Consider the following 16,600-nt stretch of genomic DNA (forward strand, 5'->3'; position numbering starts at 1 on the left):
GAGATTTAAGTGATAATCTTGATGTCGACATTTACAGATTCTGTGGTTAGGAAAAATAAATAAATAAATTGTAGGAACTTGGTTTATTACTCTCTTTGGCAAAGTGTTGGAAGCAGCTTCTTCCCTTTATGATGCCTTATAAAGAGAAAAGGCAATGTATATAGAAAAACGCCAGTTTCACTTCAAATCACAATTTTACATGTATAAAGTTGACACCAATAACTTGCAATTTCGCATCTTTCTTTGTAGCTCCAAACTTCTGTAATTTTCGCCATGCTGCCTGTTGTATCATGGATTTGAATCTTTCTACTACCCAACTTTTATATATATAATTTCAATTCAAGATAAACAAACTTTAAATTATTAATACAAACACAATATATATCAACCATTTAAATATAATTTTAAAATCTAAAACATCTCTAAATAGTTCAAGACTAAAAAAAACTTTAACTTAAAAAAATTCAACACAAACAAACTTTTAAAATATTAAACAAGTAAAATATTTTAATATATATAAAAAAATCAAATATCATCTTCATTATTAACATCCTGATGTAGAACCGATTGCAGCTGGAATAACAGATTGCAGAAGGGAGAACTAACTGCAGCAAAACCAGCAACAACAGTTTATTGCAGAGACAACCCCGAAGAGACAAATCAGGAGCTGCAACTGGCTTTCTCCAATCTATTTTAGGATTTTTAATTTATGCTTTAATATCAAAATTTATTTACCTTCAGGACTCTAGTATTCTTTTCCTATTTCAGTTATTTCTTTCCTAAACAGTTAAGTCCTAGTTGAACTAGGATGTGCAGCTTATATAAAGGCTGTTTATTTTCATTGTAAGGCACTTTTGAATTGGCATAATAAACTTTCTCTTTGAGAACCTTATTCTTTGGCTCGTGGAATCGAGCGTTTCTTGTGTTCGTGGATTCGAATAATTATTATTTTTCGAAGCAGACGGTGACCTGTTTCTTCTAGAGCTTTCCGCTACGTCACATCCTTTTATTTTCATAAACTCAGTTTAGTTCCAACCACATATTAATCGAGTGTCGGGTTAACCTGTCGGCCGGGTTTTAAAACTAGTAAATAGAATAGAGAAATGCGAACAAAGTGAAGAAAAACAATTCATTCAGTGGCATTAAATTCGAAACAGCATAAAATTTAGACCGGCAAGCAGGAGTCAATACCCGAACCACCACCCTTGCTGACTGGTGAGGCCCCATCTTCATAACAATAATACACTGAGAAAGGCCTTACCAGGAAGCAAAGGTCACATCTTGGTGCGCTCTTGACTCCCCTCTATTATCCCTCTATTTTTTTAATTTTACACAGCCCAATATCTCTGCCATTTATGGCACAACCATCCTCTCATCTCCCATAAAATCTACCCCACTGACCGAATTAGCTTCGCAGTCTCTTGTTTACCGAACTACCACTACTTCTACTAGCATTACAGTAATGGTAACTTATTTGCAATCCTAGCCTTTACTTTCCTACTAATTACCTGAAATCTCCCCTCTACAAACCCAATAGAAAGGGATTAGCAAAAAATGATCCCTTAGTCCTCTTTGTGAAATGTCCAATGTTGTAACCACCAAAATGCGCAAGGAGTTTCTCTGGGAGAGAGAGATAGAAGAGGGGAGACTCAAGGTAATTTGCACGGCGAAAACCCTAAACTTGTTGTTTGGGTGCAGCTGTAGGCTCATTGCAAGACCCTACAGCATTGCTGTTATCAAGGCAGCTGCTAGTGGTGGTGGTGTTGTTGCTAAGAGCAACAGTGATTTGGTTCACTGTGTTGCACAAATGGTTGTTTATCGCAGTGACACTGGAGAAATTGAGCTTTGCAGATGGAATAGTGCTTGCAAGGGCTTGGAGACCCACAGTCAGTAGGCAGCCTGAGTTGTTATGTCCATTTCCATTTCCATCCTCAGAATTAGATTGCATTGAATTGCCTTCACTGACAGTGCTACTGCTGGATTCTACTGGGACTATGACAAAACCTAGTGGAAGTAGAGGAATGCATGATGGATCCTCGCCGCTCATTGCCAGCTGAATTGACTCAACGTCCACGGTGGTGAACACGACAAGGCTGCCTGATTGATCAGTGCAACTCTCTTGTAGCATGAGATCTACATGCTGTGATGAGTTGCTGGCGACCTACATACATGCAAGTATACAAATTTATTTAATGGTATACAGATAAAGTTCTCGCTGCATATATATAATTCAGTACAGAGGTTTAATTCAGCAGTTTTATTACTTTTTATGTTATTGGTAATAAAAAAACTAACAAAAAAGGAGGGAAATTGAAAATGATGTATGTATTATTAAATTGATTATAATGCAGGGAAGAAAAGGCTTACGTTGATGCGAAGAAGAGAGATGCAGTTTCCTGGATGAGAGCCGTTGGCAATGTGAGCAACCTCATGCAAGGCATTCCCATTGGAAAGAACTTCCAGCTACACAGCATAATATACATATTAATTAATTATTACAAGGACCATTATTAGAAACAAACAATTTATCATAAGTGCAGAGAGTAAAAGATCAACTATATAAAAGAGTTTTTTTTATGGCGTCCACTAGAACCTGAGATCTGCGATGTTCATCCCTCAACAGATCAAAGACTAGGAAGTGAGGATAGGGCAGCCAAGTTGTGGATACTGCAGAGAGAATGACCCCATTAGGCTGGCCAGGCTCCGTGATTTCCCTTGAGATAATTCTAACAGTGCCATCATGGGAATCGGGTAAAGCTGTCCATGATTGGCCACTAGAAGTGCTGATATTCAGGCTAAAAGTTCTGATCATTCTTTGAGCCAGTCTCATCATGTTCTTCCGTGCTTCAGGAGAGGGTATTACTGTGAATATATACCAGGAATAGAAGTGTTCAGAATTAATGGAAGTTAAGCAGATACTGGAACTAATTTTGGCTATAACATGAAAGCGTGCATTTAGGAAGCAGCAAAGGAGAAATAATGTTTTCTTTTTGGTATGGGGTATCAAATACCAAAATCGATAACAATTATATAACTAATATTAAAATAATTAATACAAGGTTAAATGCAGCTTAATACTTGAGTTGATAAATACATTTAGTGAACTTAATTAATTTCAAGTAGTGGAAGAAATATAGAATTGTAACCTCTTACCTCCTAGGTCAGAGATATTTCTAGCCATGAGGCTTGCAACTCTCTCGCATTGTCTCTGTAAGACTGCTAACCAGCGATGTGCTCCAAATGCCATCCCACTATAGATATACTGGCTAAATATCTGATGGACAGGCTTATCCTCTATCTCTGCATGTTCTATCCATGTCAACTGTATGGAGATGTGCAAGTGTAAAAAATTAACTTTTGGTCAATTTCGAGGGCATAAGTTGCAAGAAAATCGACTTAATGGAGAATCGAGCTTAATTATCAAAGATTGTCATCTGGCCCTCCACCAAGAAACAAATAAACAATAAAAGCATAAAATTTAGGCTGGTGCATACCTTTGAGTACCCATTGGGCAAGTCTTGAATTACACAGCCGGACGGACGTCTCCTGTACAGGGGAAAGGAAGGTCGGATGTTGTCGTGGAAGCTATCGAGGGGAAAATCGACAATAGCCCAAGTGCCCTCCTCTACATTTTGTTGGCAAAAGCGAAGAAAATGTGTTTCTCGAGTTGGCACCAATGGGGAAAGAACTTGCAATTCTGCATACATCTGCTCAGATAACAAGTAACAAATAATTAAGCTATCTAGAAAACAGAAAATAAGCTAAATCACAGAAATTTCTGGTACTTGTAGTGTTCAATAATAAATACTAGATAATGTGGGAATTAAAAAATTATAGCATCAAATCCATACATACCAGGTGAAGGGAACCGCTTGCACCGCAAACGCCTGTTTTTATAACTTGAACAGTTTTTGCTCTAGCAACAATGGAGGGAAACAGCTCCATCCATTTATTCTAACAATTTGTACAAAATCAACATCAGCTTAAATTACCTTTACAAAAGTTTTTTTTTAAAAAAATATATGATAAGATGGTTAGTGAATTTAAAAAATTCTTTTGTAGAATATACCGATAGGTGCTACAAATTAATTAAGAAAAATGATTCGATACTCATGTAATGAGTATAAAGAAGTTCTTCTGAAATTGAGGGACTTACAGCATCCAGGAAAGCATCAACCAAGTTAATGCTATTCATTATAACCACAGCACAATCACGAGTAGCTTCAGTCCTCATGTCACTAGAGTTCTGTTTGAGATTGGAAGGCCATGGAAACATTCTCGCATGCTCTTCAAGATTAAGCACTTCCTTTCCATTCTCATTGTTTGTGATCCAAAGAGGCTCATTTGCATTACACATCTTCACAAGTTCATCCATGGACGACAATGCAAGCCCCATTGCAAGACCTTCTCCCTCCTCCATTAATACTATACCAGCCTCAGGAAAGGAAGATGGTTCTGGCAACATAGGCATAGGCATCATATCAATGCAAGTGCCCAAAGACTCCGGAAACGGCCTTGAATATATGCTCATATCCAAATCCAAGGAAGGGGGAACAAAAGCAGGAGCCGGTACCATTGAGTGGATTGGCCGGCCGCCATATCTTGAAGCAATACAACAAACGCGCTCCAACTGAACAACATTGTAATTTAAGATTCATTGATCAACAGCCAAAGTTTAGAATTTGCAATGTATTTGATTATGATTATTTGGTAATTGGCCAGCTAAAAGTGAATGTTTAAATATTAGGTCATTAACATGTTATTATTATATTCAGAGCAACATTTGAAAATTTCACCTCTTCTCTAAGTCTTGCATGTTCAAGTCGAAGATCCTCAAAGGGAATTTCTCCAAGCATGGCTTGACCTCCACAATCGGGACAAATAAGATTTCGTAACTCCGCTTGTAGCCTGTAATTATCATTCTGCAAGCTCTCATTTTCTGCCCTGAGTATATTATTATCCGATCGGTCTTGTTGTGCCTATTAAATTCGGTGAGGGAAAAAGAATGTACACAAACATCGATCGATCATTAGTACTTAGACTCGAAGAAACCTAGTGGACTTACTTCGACGCTGCAGCACTAAATGTCTCCCATATAGCATTATTAATGCTGTGCACTCTTTGGGAAGCACATGTGCAGGTAAGGGTTTCATTACATGTTCCAGAGGGTTATTAATGAAGACAGACTGTATATCTAGCCAGATATGGTAGGGCATGTGACTGTAAGCAATGAGCCAGTCGCCCAAGGTTATAAATGCGATCCTTTTGCTACAATGCTCATAACGATGGCTTGGTAAAACACTAGTTGGTAATGGACGGCGGGCCTTCTTGAAATAAAATCAACGGCTTCATTAAGAGCTGGGACATTTAAGGGTTTCCATGAAAGTGAAAGGTCCAAGAGAGAGAGGTAATTAACCATGTTTACCTTCATTTGGGTACGGCGGTTTTGGAACCAAAACTTGACTTGGCGTGGTTTTAGACCAAGTTCATGGCTGAGTCTCATTCTTTGTTTGTCATCTGGGTGTGGGCATTCCTTAAACATGCTGCAAAACAAGCTTTCCTTTATTTTTATCGTATGATAAAAACGGTGAACTTTTGAATAAGATTTAATAGAAATGGTTAGAGAGAGAAAGTTAGTAATCAATTTTGCTTATATAATAATATTCTTCAATGTATAACGGGGTTGTTTCATACAGAATAACAACAAGATTTTGCATCAAGATAGAAAATCAAGGGAGAGTGCTATTTTTAGTTTTTTTTGGAAAAATATTGATTTTGTAAACAGATAACCAAGGTAAAGAGCTTTTTCTGCATGGCAATTTTGATGCACGAGAAAGAAAAATTATGAGAGGAATATATTCTTTCATAGATTTAAGATAAAGAAAAATTAGAGAGAGAGATGTGCAAAAATTAGTAACATACGCTTCCATTTCTTGGATCTGGCGTGCAGTGTGCCTGTGGTAACGTTTCTTCTTTGGAGGTTGCTCGCTGCTCTCTTCCTCATTCCCTGACTTCTCTTCAAGTTGTTCACAGCCAGACCCACTTTCCACTTCCTCCTTACCTGGCATAACTAGCCCGTTTCCTTCTTTCTAAACAAAACAAACCACATTGTGCGAAACTAATTTTCCATTGATTGAAAAAATAGAGAGAAAACAGAAAATAAAAAAATAAAAGAAATATGGAGATCAAAGAGTCTGGACATACAGAGATAATGGGGGAGAGAGTGTGGAAAGGCATGCTTGACATGAAGTTGAAGCTAGGGTTTTCGATCGGCAACGAATAGATGGTATCGGAGGAGACTACATTCCCTCCCATGTTTGACATAACTTGGCGATCACCAAACATTCTTGCTTGGTTCTTTGAAATATGAAGAGAGATGAGACCGATTTTCTTTCCCAACTAGGTTATGGTGTTGTTTTTGTCTGTTCATATAAATTAGGTCGTGCCTGTCATACATAAAGGGGAAAATCTTTATCAAGAATTAAAGACCAGCGTGTACCCAAAAATGAAAATATGTGCGAGCAAAAAGATAAATCCTTGTGTGCAAAAGAACCTCAATCGAACCTAATTATGGCTTTCGTAACACCATTAAAACAACGAGAACCCCACAGAAAAGACATAAATGCTAAAAGAAAGAAGCTGAAATATGAAAGCTTAATTAAAATCTTCTAAGAGAAAGGTTTGAATTGCAAGAGAATGTCGTGACGATTCTCTAACACCCAATTGAACAACGTACGTATATAATACCTTTGACTTGATGAAGAGAAAAAAAAACTAATAATAATAAGTTGTGGAAAAAATGAAATTCAAAGGCTTGTAACTATGAGTTACAGAAACCGCCATGAAGAATGAGAATCAAAGAAGCTGTCAAGAAAAAACAAAAAAGGAAAGAGGAAGCTTCAAACAAAATGAAACGGAAAAGAGTTAAAAATTGACATGGTGAGAATTAATACCACCAACAACAATATGTTTGCTGTGATCTTTAGAATTTTGGGAATTGAAGAGTTCGAAAGAAAATCTCTCCCCTTTTGATTCCAAAAGCCTCACTCTCTCACTTGTCTGCTTATTACTTTACTTCCTGTACTGTTCTTCCTCTGTCCCTGTTCCTTTGTCATAAATTGGCTGCTTTTTCGTTTCACCGTATACAGGGTTAATGTTGGGATTTCCTCTTTTAGGGTTTGACACAAACCGATCAAACGCCAATACTGATGCTTTCCCCGAAGCTAAAATCCCTAAGTCAAACCTTTCCCTTTTCCCATGTCACGCTCCCAATGTGAACTTGCCACATTTGTGAGTGAGTCTGTCTTTTGATTGGTTCGTGTACTGCACGAGAACGCGTTGTGGCGTGCTGTGCGTTTTTTTCTTACCACTTGCTATGGTAATTAAGATTGGATGGAGTATTGGGTTGGGTTAAAACTTAAAAGAGGAGTCAATGCACAGAGAGAGACAAAAGGCTAGCTATAGAAAGCTAGTAGAAAAGTCAAAGGAAGGGTCAATAAATCATAGCCGTCAATTCTGTGAGCCAAGTGGGTCCAGTCTACATTTCCACCCCCCCTCTTCAAATGACTTCATGGTTATGATTTTATTTTTCTCTCATGTGGGCTTGCAGTGTGATTGGGTTGTGATTGTGGTTGTTTTTTGTATTGAAATATATTAAAATAATATTTTTTTATTTTTTAAAATTAGCTTATCAAAACAATTCAAAACATGTAATAAAATTAATTTTTTTAAAAATACAGTTACAATTATATTTCCAAACGCAATCAAATTTATATTTTTGAATGGAAATGGAATCTGAGGTGGATAATGTTTAGAATGCCCGATCAATATGATTCCATGCCTTTATAACCGCCACAAGCCATTTATTTTCTAATGATATTGTCGCTTTTTCAATTAAGAACTTTTCTAATTCTAGGTAGTTAGATAGAATAATATTTTTCTTTTATTTATTGATTAAATTGATTGGGAGATAAAATCTTAAAATTGAAATTTCACAGTAATGACAAGGAGTTGGAGGGAAAAAAACATAGAGTTTGCAAGAGAAAAATAAACAAAAACCAAATGAATTATAATTACAATTTTATAAATAAATTGATTTTTTTGTTGATTTTTTTTACATGTTAAAATAAATATATAAAATGTTATGAATATATAAATTTCAGGACATAAGTGCAATCTACAAATAAACAGAGATAAAGCAAAAAAAAAAGAAAAAGAAACTCAGTATAATTAACCAACAAATTATTGTCGTTTTCCTTTTAAAACTTTCTTGCATTATATGCTTGTTAAAGGATTGATCTTGGTTAATGAGTTGAAGCTCAAATTGGTAGAGGTTTTGAGTTTAGATAAAGATATCTCCAAAGCTACTTTATACAGAAATATCTTTGCAATTTGCTACGCGAGTAAAAGCAAATCACCAACTTCTTAAAATAGTAGTAATAATAACTAGCATAGTTGTTTACTCTCTGTTGCAGATTAAATATATTTATTTTTTATAAAAAAATATATAAAGGTTTTTAAATTTTGCACACATGTAATCAAATTATCAAACAAATCAAGAATTATGTGCGCTAATAAATAAATAAATAAATAGTCATTAATGATATCTAAAAACAAAACTTGAAAAACTGAGAGATAAATATAAATCAAGATATTTAATCTTGAAAAATAAGACATTGAATTGATTGAATAAAAAAAAAATAACATGTAAGGCTACACATATTAAAAATATTATATGAAAATAAATATTTTTTATTTTAAAAAACATAGTTTATCTATATAAAAGATAAAAAAAAAATCATAGATGAACCATAAAAACTTCTTTAAAAATTAAACGCATGACAAAAAAATCAATATTATTTAAAAGAGGTCCTCCAAACAAAATAAAAGGAGGAGGTTTTGTCCATTTTTTTAGTTTTTTAATCGATCACGTCGCTTTATTTCTTTTCAATTACATTCTTTAAAGTTATATTTTTAATAGTAATCATGTCGGACCCAAGCGCCTTGGATCTGACAATCATGCCAGCAACAGACAACGCGCCGCCTGTTATTTTGTCTAGATTTCGGCCACTATGGTGGTTGAAAAATCAAGGCCTGTGCTCTTTTAACCTAAAAACCAGTTTTGCAACCTATTTTTGACCTAAAACAGCTATAAAACACCCTAGAAATCATGACAAACCCATTCATGGCCCCATAAAACGAACTCGACCCAAAACCAAAAATCAGGCCGAGCTCAGATCTGTTTTGTTACAGACTTTTAAGGTATAAAAATACCTAATATAAACTCTCCTCATCAATTGAAACAATTTGACACAAAAATCCTTTATTTTGGAGGTCTAAATCGATGTCATCAATAAGTTTCTCTCTCTACCACTAGAATTCGACGACCTTCTCTCTCTCTCTCCTCTCTCAACTAGGGACCAAAAAATAACATGAACAAACTTTTGTACCAAAATAGATTTGGAACAATTTCAAGAGACTAAAATTATAGAATTTACGTGATTGTTTAAGTTAGAGGACCAAAGTGAATGTTTTTAAAATTTATGACATGTCACCCATGTTTGTCATGTTTTTAATTTTGATCCCCCCTCTTCCAATCCCACCATTTTATAAGAGTTTGAAATTAATTGCTCCTTAAATAGGACTTGATCATTCAAAAACAAAGTTTAAGAACCAAATTTAAAAAAAATATCATACAATGACAAATATACAATAAAAATCCCACACGTTTTAAAGTATTATAATAAATGCAAATCATTTAATATTTGTTTTCACGTATTGAGTGATCCTTCTATTCCAATAAATGGCCCTTTTGACTTTTCAAAGGTATGTGTAACAAAATGTTCGCTAGTTTTTTTTAAATAAAAAAATTATAAAAAAATATAAACTTTAATTTTTTTAATTTTTTTATTTTAAACCCATAAAAATAATATAAAAAGGCTGACCAAAATTAATTTTTACTAACTTTTCAAAACTGACAAAGGCCAATAAATATGAGATGGAGTGTGTGTATTAACTATAACTAAAAATATCGATGTTTTATATAGCGCAGGTTATTGTGCACTGCTAGTACTTTCATGTGGATTGTACTGTAGTGCGATTATTGTAGGTTGTGAGTTCTTTCACTGTGTATTGCATTGTTTAGTGGGGGTATTGTGAGGCTGCAGGCCCCAAGCGTCTGGTTGGAGGCACGCCCCCTAGGGCTGCAGACACTTGACGCTTGGGCTGCTAGGCCTAGGTGTTGGGCAGGCCACGCGCCCCTGCCCGCGCCCTAAGCTACAATCACCTGGTGCAGGGTCTGTCTAGCCTTGGGCGCTAGGGGCAGACCCGCGCGCCTGGCTTCAGCCCCAAGGAGAGCGAGTGTGTAGCCCCAAGCGCTAGACCAGTAGATCCACGAACTGGGAGTAGATCCGGCCGCCGAGGTATGTTCTCACAGCCCTTGGGTTTAGAGACCCGCGCAGCTGGATCGGCAGACCCTACAGAGAAGAAAAATGAAAAAAAAATATAATAACAATTATTATTATTGTTATTGTTATTGTTAATAATTTTTTCAAAAAAAAATTATTACTGTAAAAATTTTGGCAAGGCAAGTTCAATATTATTATTAATATGATAAATATTATTATTTGTAATCTAAATATTATTATCTTTATTGTAATTAAAAGTATTAATATTAAGAATAGAAGAAAATTAAAAAAATATATAATAAAAATTATCATTATTATTATTGTTAAATTTTTTTTTAAAAAAATATTAATGTATAAACTTTGCTCGGATAAGTTTAATATTATTATTTGTATTCTAAATATTATAATCTTTATTGTAATTAAAAGTATTAATTAATTATAATTAATTAGCTCAGGCTGTCGACATCTGACGCTAGGGCTGTCAAGCCAGGGCGTTGGGGTTGGCCAGGCTGTAGGACCCACAATAACCTTGGGTCTGGCCGACTGCAGGACCCAAAATAGCATTCAAAATAGTCTTTGTTTCGTACTAGGTGCATGACTCAAGATAGAGGACCCAAAATAGCCTTCGATCATTCAATGTACAGAAGTCGGGTGCAGGACCCAAATTGCCTTGGATCCTGTTGTGTGTAGGATCCAAGATAGTCTTATGTCATAGGCGGTGCAGGATCCAAAATAGACTTAGATCTTGCCCAGTGCAGGACCTAAAATAGCCTCGGGTCTTGCCGATATCAAGATCTAATTTTTAATGAAAATAAAAAGTGAGCTCGTAGCGTCACGCTAACCATCTAACTACTAATATATAGATAACATTTTTTTAGAGTACACACACGCACACACCAGTCTAACCCCCCAGTACCGGAAAGTCCAAATTTCATCTTATATGAATATTGCCGACAAGTAATCAGAAGATAATGGAAGCCACAAGACGTGAAAATATCTATCGCTGGATCCCCCGTGGCACCATAACCATCCCATTGCAGCTTGCTGTGAAAGCTCATTTCCCAAGTTTTATAAAAGTTGAACCGAGTGATTCCGTGTGGTGTTTGAAATTACATCAATGATTGTTTTTTAAATATTATTTTTAATATTAGAATATAATAATACGAAAACACCGAATAAAATTAATTTTAAATAAAATAAATAAATAATAATTTTATTTAAAAAAACACTTATAAAATATAAAAACAAAAATACTCCCATCATTGATTAATGAGAGTAATATATCCTCCTCCAATTCTTTAAATTCCATTTCGTCCTTCTTACAGTTAGAACATAGAATATGATCAGATTTCCAAAGACAAAATATCGAACATTTAGATTATTTTAAATATAAAAAATTGATTTTTAAATAGAATTGAATCTTTAGAAATTATATAAAAACAAATTAGATGTCAACCTCTATGATTTACTATATTAGAAAAAAAAACCAATGTTAAAACCAACTTCCCTAAAATACTCGTTTACCTATCTTTTTTATTTAAAAATATTTGAAGGAATAAAATAAAAATGATGAGATTAATATAAAAAATAAAATGAATTGAGTTTTGTTTTTTTAAAATATATAAATTCAATTTATTTATGAATTAAATTTAAATTAAACACTATAATTAAATTTAATTATAATTGAGAATTAATTTCAAACTACTGTAGAAGTTTAAAAATATGATACTCTTATGGGAGATTTTCCTCTCCGAATCAAATACCATTTATTTATTTATTAATTATTTCTTAAAAGCACATCTTTTATAGAGACCTGGAGAAGAAAAACAACATTGGTCAGTAAACAAAAGAGTGTTGATAATATTACTTTCCCAAGTGGGCTTTCAATCCTTCTCTTGATGGGCTTTTTGTTCAAAGATAAATGCTCTTGTTTCCCCTTTACCTTACCATCAAATCCTTCTCTTGTTGTGCTGTGGAGGGAGATCCACATACCACTTTTTATTGATTTGTATTTTTTTTTAATATCTTTTAAAAAATTAAATATATATAAATTATAAAATTAAATTTTTAATTAATTTAATATTAAATAATAAAATTAAAAAAAAATCAAAATAAATTATCAATTCAAATTAATTTATTAAATCCATAACCCGAATTATGAAATCGATAAAATTTTATAGAAAATAAATTAAAATATATTATAAAATTTAATTTTTAATAAAAAAGAAGAATCAATTAAAAAAATTATCCTTTTTTTTTTTCAGACTTCAAAACATGTTTTATTTCCGTCTTGAACGATAGTTGATAATGGGACTACAAATCAATAAAACGCCAAAAGAAAAACAAATTTTTTATTATCCTTTGGGACTAGAAATCCCACCAAAGTTCAAAATCACACACAAAAAAATTCAAAAAAAATAAAAATGGCACTCTTCTTCACCTCACACTCCTCCCTCTTCCTCTCCCCTTCGTCTTCCATAAACCCCAACAACCCATTCCCTCTCTCCAAATCCCCACAACTACCATCCCTATCTTTCTCCTGCAAATCCTCTAAAACTCTCCGTTTCCATCCCCAAATTACTAAACAACCCAGATTCCCTACCCACCTCACACGCACCTCCTCCTCTGTTCCGTCATCTGACCCGGATCCGGAACCAAACCCAACTCCAGTAAGTATCACTGACGAGTGGGGCGAGAAGGCAGAGCCCGAGCCCGAGTACCCGAAAGATGCGGACTCGGATCCTACGAGAAATGATGACGAGTGGGGGGAGCAATTTGTTGCCGCGGGAAATGGCACCGCAGCGGCACCGAGTACCAGCAGTGCGGTGGTCGTGGAGAAGGATGGGAGGATTGAGGATTTGAAGAGGTGTTTGGTAGATACGGTCTACGGAACGGAATTTGGGTTTCGGGCCACCCCGGAGATCCGGGCTGAAGTTTTAGAGCTGGTTAATCAGTTGGAGGCTGTAAACCCGACTTCGGCACCTGTGGATACTACTGGTGTGCTCGATGGAAAATGGGTCTTGGTGTAAGTTTGTTAGTTTATTGAAGTTAATTCAATTCTTGAAGTTTTTTTTTTTTTTTATCGTATGTTGTGTTTTTTTTTGTTCGTGTTTTTTATAAATTGTTTAGTAGAAATGAAATTTATAGCTGGAAAGGAGACTACTTTGGGATTTGGAATCTATGTATTTTTTAGTTATTCTCGAGATTGAGGGTTTGGTTACTTTGGTAGCTAAATTAAGATGAAATTGAATACCAAGACTTATTGATGGTTCTCAAATGCTTATTGAATCGACAATAATTCAAGTTTGGGATTCTACTTAGGGGCACTTTGAACCAGTCCATTGGAGATTGATTGAAGTTATAGAATAGAGTTTCTGATGGAAACAAGTTAATTAGGATTCTCGTACCATGGAAAGCTGGTTTCTGAAACTGCTATGATGCTTGAAATGAAAAGAACAAATAGTCATTTTTTCTGTTGACAAAATTACACGGACTTAATCGATTTGTGTGCTGCACAATAAGACCAGCTTGCCCATCTGTATGGAACCAATGGGAAGCATCATCTTTTGTTGAAAGTACACCACATAAAATGTGTGTTTTGTTTGTCCTAAAGATTATTAAATAAGGCTGCTTTCTTTGCCACTCTTTATGTCGGCATGTACAAAATGAAATGTATGAGGATTACAATTGGATGGAACTGTGGCTTTATTGTATGCTTCCGGAGAGTTTGTGTAAATGCAAATTTTTGCAGGTGATTTCAATTACATGAAGGAAAACATTGTAGCAAGCATCCTGATGAATTGACAAAATTCATATATTTTCTTGTCATTTACACCGTCTTTAATTATGAATCTGTTATTTAATTTGGATTTATAACTGACAGGTATACTGCATTTTCTGAACTGTTGCCACTTCTGGCAGCAGGTGCTACACCTTTATTGAAAGTGAAAAGCATATCTCAAACAATTGATTCCAGCAATCTATCTATTGTGAACTCAACTACATTGTCAAGCCCTTTTGCTACTTTCTCTTTTAGCGCATCTGCAACTTTTGAGGTTCGGACTCCTTCAAGAATACAGGTACTTCTTAAAACTTTTGAAACAATGTGGCTTTTGATGTTAAAAAAAATGGAACAGAAAATAGAAAAATACAGTAATAGAGTATCTTCTTAAGAAAGCATAAGAAATTATTGCATTGGAAAGATACTGTTTTAGTTTAAGCTTTGTGGCCCCTGCTGTGAAGAGTTGGTTTCTGAAATTCCCCGCTTTCAACTTTCTGGCATAAGGGTTTAACTAAATTTTACTAGTCTCCTCTACTTTCAATATGCTCAGGTTGAATTTAAGGAAGGTACACTGCAACCTCCGGAAATAAATTCCAACATAGATCTCCCAGAAAATGTTGAACTATTTGGGCAAAAGATCAATTTGTCTCCTGTCCAGCAATCTCTCAATCCTCTGCAGGAGGCAGCAGCAAATATTGGAAGAACCATTTCTGGCCAGCCACCACTTAAGGTACCCATTCCAGGCAAACAAGCAAGCTCCTGGCTTCTTATTACCTACCTTGATGAGGATCTCCGTATCTCAAGAGGGGATGGTGGTCTTTTTGTTCTTGCTAAAGAAGGAAGTCCTCTTCTAGAACTGTAGCCATTAGCCAGGTACATTCTGCAAAGTGCTATATAATGTGGATGTACAGTGTCTTCTCTTCTATACTAGACCTTGTAGAAAAGGGAATGGCTTAAATGACGAAGAAGATGCTTAGATTGTAGTTTCTGGGAGGCCAAGAAAAAGAGATTACTTTGAAACCCCCCGATCCAATATAATTGTAAGAGTACACATTTTCTAAACGAGTATCTCTACTTTTGAGTGGAATACAAGTAAAATTATTATTAGAAAGGATGATATTAAAATGCCTAATAGCTGTTGTAATTAGGCAGGAGGTGTATGGGAACATCCTCTAGTTTTAAGAGATTAAGATGAAAATGAAAACGGGCAGGCAGTACTCAAATGAATTGGCTGCCTATCATGTGTATGGTTGTCTGCTGAGCCAAATATAGGACTTTGGTACTGATAAACGAATTCTAGATGCCTAATAACTCGAAAAACACAAATAGCATCACATTCATTTAGCTGACTTAAGTTTGAGGAGTTCAACATGAGGCATCTTTATTACAGTTCTGTGAACAAAACTTTATTTATTTGCTTCACTAAAACTCTCTTGTTTTCTTGGTGGTAAAAAAATAAACAGTTGCCAATTATTTTAAAATTATGCAATGCCTAGAACAGATCTTTCTAGTGTAGTTTCGTTATCGTTTGAAGTCTCCAGAGCTAAGTCTTTAGACATGATTCTGTGTTCTTTGAGAAAATTGTACTGCATAAAGCTGTGAGGTAGGAAGGTAAGCAAAGCCGTTGAAAACAAGAATTCGACAGCAGAAAATTTAGTATTGACAAACATAGGGGGGAAAACAGCAAATGTTCTGCAGCATGCAAATGGGTGTTTTACGGTACACCCACCTCCTATCCATCCTCTCTAATTTACTAGTTCACGTCAAAGTTCATAGTTAATATTTTCCTTTCATGTCCTTGAGATTGTTATTGTTTTGCACTTCTATCATTCAAGTTAATTTTTTTTTTTAATTTCATCTTTGTAAGTTATGTTAGCATGGTTTTATGAATTGGGATCTATTTGGATTTGTTTTCTCTTGCTTATCCAATGTGTTATAAAATATTTCAAAGTTAAATTGGCATGGTTTGTCAACTGTGGTCATTTCTTTCTTTTTTCTTCTTCTTCTTTCTTCTCTTCTTAGAGAAAGTACATATTTGTCCTCATATCTTTTGGTTTTTAAGTTTCGGTTCTTTTTGATCTCATATTTTCATTCTTATCTCTTTTATATAAAAAATTTATGTTTTCAATATAGTTTTTAAATTGCAATTTGTCATAAATTATTTTTTCAACTCAATTCTTATTCTTTTGGTTTCTGATTTTTTTTTTTGGTTTTCAATTTTATTATTCAACCACAGTTTATGCTGTTTTATTTTTTTCAATTTAGCCCTTGTTTTTTTGTTAAAGTTTTTTTCTTTTGTTAAAGTTTTTTTCTTTTCAATTTAACCTTTCATTTTAAATCTTTTTTATGCCCTCTAATTTATTTTTATCTCGATTTCCATTATCATTCTCTTAGGTATATTTTTTTTTTTGTG

The 16,600-nt window shown here is 34.6% G+C and overlaps 2 protein-coding genes across 4 annotated transcripts; one reads left to right on the forward strand and one right to left on the reverse strand.

Moving 5' to 3' along the window:
• Window positions 1-1,115: 1,115 nt before the first annotated feature.
• Window positions 1,116-7,107, reverse strand: LOC18094129 (homeobox-leucine zipper protein HDG5). Of its 3 annotated transcripts, none has more exons than XM_024609607.2 (12): window positions 6,954-7,107; window positions 6,205-6,446; window positions 5,923-6,089; window positions 5,426-5,543; window positions 4,797-4,979; window positions 4,157-4,630; window positions 3,856-3,954; window positions 3,495-3,707; window positions 3,154-3,322; window positions 2,594-2,862; window positions 2,368-2,463; window positions 1,116-2,161 (listed from the first exon to the last, which is right to left on the reverse strand). In XM_024609607.2, the coding sequence occupies exons 2-12, from the start codon at window positions 6,343-6,345 to the stop codon at window positions 1,676-1,678; spliced, it is 2,415 nt and encodes an 804-aa protein (XP_024465375.1). In that variant the 5' UTR covers window positions 6,346-6,446; window positions 6,954-7,107; the 3' UTR covers window positions 1,116-1,675. The 3 variants fall into 3 exon arrangements, with proteins under 3 accessions (XP_024465375.1, XP_024465379.1, XP_052307938.1); XM_024609611.2 differs by having other exon boundaries at window positions 6,748-7,090; XM_052451978.1 differs by lacking the exon at window positions 4,797-4,979.
• A 5,667-nt stretch (window positions 7,108-12,774) lies between these two features.
• LOC7476814 (plastid lipid-associated protein 3, chloroplastic) lies at window positions 12,775-15,319 on the forward strand. The gene is made up of 3 exons (XM_024594520.2): window positions 12,775-13,431; window positions 14,290-14,485; window positions 14,738-15,319. The coding sequence occupies exons 1-3, from the start codon at window positions 12,830-12,832 to the stop codon at window positions 15,047-15,049; spliced, it is 1,110 nt and encodes a 369-aa protein (XP_024450288.1). The 5' UTR covers window positions 12,775-12,829; the 3' UTR covers window positions 15,050-15,319.
• Window positions 15,320-16,600: the final 1,281 nt, after the last annotated feature.

This window comes from Populus trichocarpa, chromosome 1 (assembly GCF_000002775.5).
Source record: "Populus trichocarpa isolate Nisqually-1 chromosome 1, P.trichocarpa_v4.1, whole genome shotgun sequence".
NCBI classification, from domain to species: Eukaryota; Viridiplantae; Streptophyta; class Magnoliopsida; order Malpighiales; family Salicaceae; genus Populus; species Populus trichocarpa.